At 53.2% G+C, this 4,696-nt stretch overlaps 1 protein-coding gene across 1 annotated transcript; it reads right to left on the bottom strand.

The window, feature by feature from the left end:
* Positions 1 to 501: 501 nt before the first annotated feature.
* AURKC (aurora kinase C) lies at positions 502 to 3,041 on the bottom strand. Its single transcript, XM_017885453.1, has 5 exons — positions 2,763 to 3,041; positions 2,269 to 2,314; positions 1,821 to 2,012; positions 1,368 to 1,506; positions 502 to 654 (listed from the first exon to the last, which is right to left on the bottom strand). Exons 1-5 carry the CDS (start codon positions 2,818 to 2,820, stop codon positions 502 to 504), a joined length of 588 nt encoding a protein of 195 aa, XP_017740942.1. The 5' UTR covers positions 2,821 to 3,041.
* Positions 3,042 to 4,696: the final 1,655 nt, after the last annotated feature.

The following is a 4,696-nucleotide window of genomic DNA, read 5'->3' on the forward strand; positions in this document are numbered from 1 at the left end:
AGCTGAGATCACACAATTGCAATCCAGCCTGGGCAACAAGAGCAAAACTCTGTCTCAAAAAAGAAAAGAAAAGAAAAAGGCGGTATTTCAGCCAGGCGTGGTGGCTCACGCCTGTAATCCCAGCACTTTGGGAGGCCAAAGTGGGCGGATCACCTGAGGTCAGGAGTTCGAGACTAGCCTGGCCAACATACCAAAACCCCGTCTCTACTAAAAGTACAAAAATTACCTGGGTGTGGTGGCACATGCCTGTTATCCCAGCTACTTGGGAGACTGAGGCAGGAGAACCGCTTTAACCTGGGAGGCCAAGATTGTGCCCCTGCACTCTAGCCTGGGTGAAAGAGTGAGACTCCGTCTCAAAAAAAAAAAAAGAAAAAGAAAAAGGCAGTATTCCAATACAAACCCCAAGTTCGTATCTAGGTTTTACACATGGACACATGAAATACATTAAATTGGGTCATTCCTAACTGGTACTTAGAACTGACCCTACCACCACCACCTGACCTACCTCAGGGAGGGGGTGTGCACAGACCAGCCAAAATCTGCAATCTTCACCTCACCCCTGAGCCCCAGTAGCAGGTTCTCTGGCTTTATGTCTCTGTGAATCACTTTCTTCTCATGGCAGTACGTCAGGGCGTCTGCCAACTCCTCTATTATCTGTGGGTGCAAAGAAAAGTCACCCTGAAAGTGAAGCCTGGCACAATTTCCATCTGAGGTGGAATGCTCATCATGAATTGAATGATTGCAGTGGGATCTTTTTGGTCTGGCAACTAATTGCACCAGTTACTGGTGTGTGGGGTGTGGATTTCCTCTCCTTTTTATGTGGTCTTATAGGATGGATGGTAAAATGGACACAGATCCTCCCTGTTGTCCTAGCACAGCAAGTAGCCAGATACAGAACCTACACTGAGCCACTCAGATGATCTCTTACAGGACTTGAGGCCCGAGGAAATGAAACAGAAACAGGAGGAAAGACGGAAGACCACTCATCCTGGCAGACCAAGCTGACTGGACCATTGCTGCTGGGAAAATCATTGCCATGATTCCCTTTCCGGCACCCTCTAGAAATCTCTTTGTACCTATCTCTAAGCCAGTTCTAGCTGTTTATTCAGTGAACTCCTTCACAGGCTTTCAATATGTTTCTTTACATAAGGCAGCGGAGTTAGATTCTGTTGCTTACAACCAAGGAATCCAAACCTATACACAGTACTTATTAATATTCTGGAGATACAATGAGGTTAATTATGGTATCCAAGGATGAAAGTAAACTTTTCAAAAGGCAGTCCGGACCCTCCTGACAGCCACAATCAGAGCTCCCACCAGCCCACAATAAACTCATAGACCCCAGAGCCTCCAGTCCCCCACCTCACCGTGGCTGTGCGCTGTTCATCTAATTTCTCGCTTTTTTGCAGCTCCTTGTAGAGCTCCCCCCTCGGAGCATATTCCAGAATCAGGTACACCCGGCGTGCATCATGGAAATAGTTATACAGGCGCAGGATATTGGGGTGTCTGAAGGATTAATGTTGGAAGAGTCAGATTTCTCCCTGAGGCCTATCATATGATGCCACTGTCACTGCCTGGTCACACAACTGGCAAATTACGCTGGGACCAGAATAACAACAGCCTTATCTGGGAGCGAGTGAGGGGAAAACAGAGGAACCAGGATTCGACTGTCTGACCCAGGGTAGGAGGTAGTGTAAATGGAATGAGCTGCAGAGAAAAGTCTTCAAGGTATAAGTGAAGGGTTTACTTGGGGTTAGTATTTGGGGAAAATGCTGGGCTCTGACGTCAAAGGTGAAAGAGCAAGCAGAGACTGTCCTTACTGTAGATGCGCCTGGATCTCAATTTCCCGGCGCAGCTGGTGCTCCAGCCCTTCCTTCTCTATCTGCGACTTGAAGAGAACCTTCAGGGCCACAATGAAATGGCTTTCCTTGAGCCGAGCCAGGTACACATTCCCAAATTTCCCCTTGCCCAGGGGACGCCCGATTTCAAAGTCATCGACTGTGAGGTGCCGCCTGACAGGAGAGGAAGAAAAGAGCCTCAGCTTGGGAGGTAGGGTAGGTGGAGGGACAGTCAGGGACCCCAATGCTTTCCTTCCTCTTTCACTGTATCCTTCCTCTGCCGCTTTCCCTTCTCACAAGGGCCTAGTCCTGTGTTCCTCAGGTCAGTAGTTCTCGGTCCCAGGAGCCAGTACCCCACACACCCAGCCTGTCCTTCATCCCCACGTCCCACCTCCCTTCCTTTTCCAGATACCAAACCCAAGGGGCTCACACGGCTGGGCTGCTGGGCCGCTGGGCTGTTTGGTTTGCTGCCGTCACTGAAAGAGAGGAAAGGAGACGGGACGGAAGGAGAAAGGGGAGACAAAGAGAGGGCAGGGGAACAGTAGAGGAGGGAGAAAGCGGAGGAGAACAGTAGAGGAGGGAAGAGGGAGCGAGAGGTGAGGGGAAGAAGGGGAGGAGAAAAAGAGAGGGAAGGGGAAGGCAGGGGGAGAGAAGGCGGGCAGAGGCGGAGGGAGAGGTAAGGGGAAGAAGAAAGAGTAAGGTAAGGGAGGGAGGGGAGGGGGAGGTGAAGAGGCAGAGAGAAAGGAAGGGGAGGGGAGAGTAGGGGAGGGAGAGGTGAGAGAAAGAATGGGAGGGGAGGGAGGGAGTGGGTAGGAAAGGAAAGGGTTGGGGAAGGGAGATGTCAAGAGATGTGTCTTCTGCGCACCCGACCCCGGACCCAGCCCCCAGCCTTCCCCGCGTCCTTTCTCTGGCGCTGGCTCTCACCCGCTTCGCCTGCAGGCTGAGCTCTGCCCGGCTGCACCGCAGCTCTGGGGGAGCTCATGGGGAGAAGAGGTGACGGCGCGGACGCCTTCCTGAGCCCTCTGGATGGCTGTTCCCTTTCACAGGGTCCTGAAAGGGGTTGGGGGGTCACTTTCCGGCCGAGGCGCTTCCAATCCTGCTCGTCCTGCGGCCTCACCGAGGTCCCCGACACACACAGGCTCCGGTATCCGCGGCCTCGTGAGCAGCCGTGGCTGCGCGGCCTTCTTTTATACCCGGCGCTGCCCGCTCAGAGCGGTACTTCCTGGCTGACTCCCATTGGCTGAAATTCCTGACGCCATCGGAAGTGCGCCCAATAGAAAAGACAGAAATGGGAGTCTCCGCCCAGGGCCCCCGGGTCGGGGCGCAACTGGAGCGCTGCGGCCGGGGCTGGGCCCTGAAAGCGAGGCCCAGGGGTGAGGCCCGAGAAGGAAGGAGGCAGAGGGTGCGGAGAGGCGGTGATGGGAGCGGGCCAGAGAGAATGAACAATGCATACACCCACGGGGTGCGCATGCATCACCTAGGAAAGGGCCGCGATGCACGTGGGAATGAACAGACGCCCACTCCTGACATGCTGGAGCCTTGTGCAGCCCGCGACCCTAAACCACCTCGCGCCTCGTGCAGCCGGCGACCCCAAAACCACTTTGCTTCAAGGTCACATCCGATTCAGGCCACTCTCCAGGGTCACCGCGATGGGGCTCCCTGAAGCCTGTGGCTATGCCTGCTCACAGCCAGGACGCCCCGAGCCCAGCTCACTTACCCCTCTCCTCCCACTCGCCAGGTATTTGTTGGACCCTGTAATCAGTTTGTGGTTTTGGCCTTAGATCGTAAAATCAGCCCCCACGTATTTATTTGTTTAGCAAACACGTAAGTTTCAAAAACATTTAAAATTGAATTCTTTTAGACAGGGAACGTATCTTGCAGAAATATAATTGAAGGCCTGGCGTGGTGACTCACGCCTGTAATCCCAGCACTTTGGGAGGCGGAGGCGGGGGGATCACTTGAGATCACCAGTTTGAGACCAGCCTGGCCAACAGGGCGAAACCCCGTCTCTACTACAAAAATTAGGTGTGGTTGCGCATGCGTGTAATCCCACCTACTCGAGAGGCTGAAGCAGGAGAATCGCTTGAACCCGGGAAGCGGAGGTTGCAGTGAGCCAAGATCAGCAAGGTCCCATTTGTCAAAACATCAGAATAAAAACACATGCTGAGCCAGGCGAGATAGCTCATGCCTGTAATCCCAGCACTTTGGGAGGCTGAGGCAGGAGGACCACTTGAGCTCAGGAGTTTGAAACCAGACTGGGTAACACAGATCTCATCTCTAGATTAAAAAAAAAAAAAAAAAAAATTCAGCCGGGCATGGTGGCAAGCACCTGTAATCCCAGCTACTCAGGAGGTTGAGGCGGGAGGATCACCTGAGCCCGGGAGATTGAGGCTGCAGTGAGCTACGAATGCACCACTGCCCTCCAGCCTGGGAGACAGAAGTTCATTAAAATCACCTGGCCAGTCAACACAAGGCCCATGGCTCATAACACTTCCCGAGGAGGGTATTTCTTCTCCTTGGAGCAGTTCAGTTGAGACCACACAATTTTAAGATGTGTAACATGCCTGTGGCAAAGATTAAAAATCTTTTTTTTTTTTTTTTTTTTTTTTTTTTGAAACGGAGTCTCGCTCTGTCGCCCAGGCTGGAGTGCAGTGGCCGGATCTCAGCTCACTGCAAGCTCCGCCTCCCGGGTTCACGCCATTCTCCTGCCTCAGCCTCCGGAGTAGCTGGGACTACAGGCGCCCCCACTTCGCCCGGCTAGTTTTTTGTATTTTTAGTAGAGACGGGGTTTCACCGTAGCCAGGATGGTCTCGATCTCCTGACCTTGTGATCCGCCCGCCTCGGCCTCCCAAAGTGCT

This window comes from Rhinopithecus bieti, unplaced genomic scaffold (genome assembly GCF_001698545.2).
Source record: "Rhinopithecus bieti isolate Rb0 unplaced genomic scaffold, ASM169854v2 scaffold_15006, whole genome shotgun sequence".
NCBI lineage: Eukaryota > Metazoa > Chordata > Mammalia > Primates > Cercopithecidae > Rhinopithecus > Rhinopithecus bieti.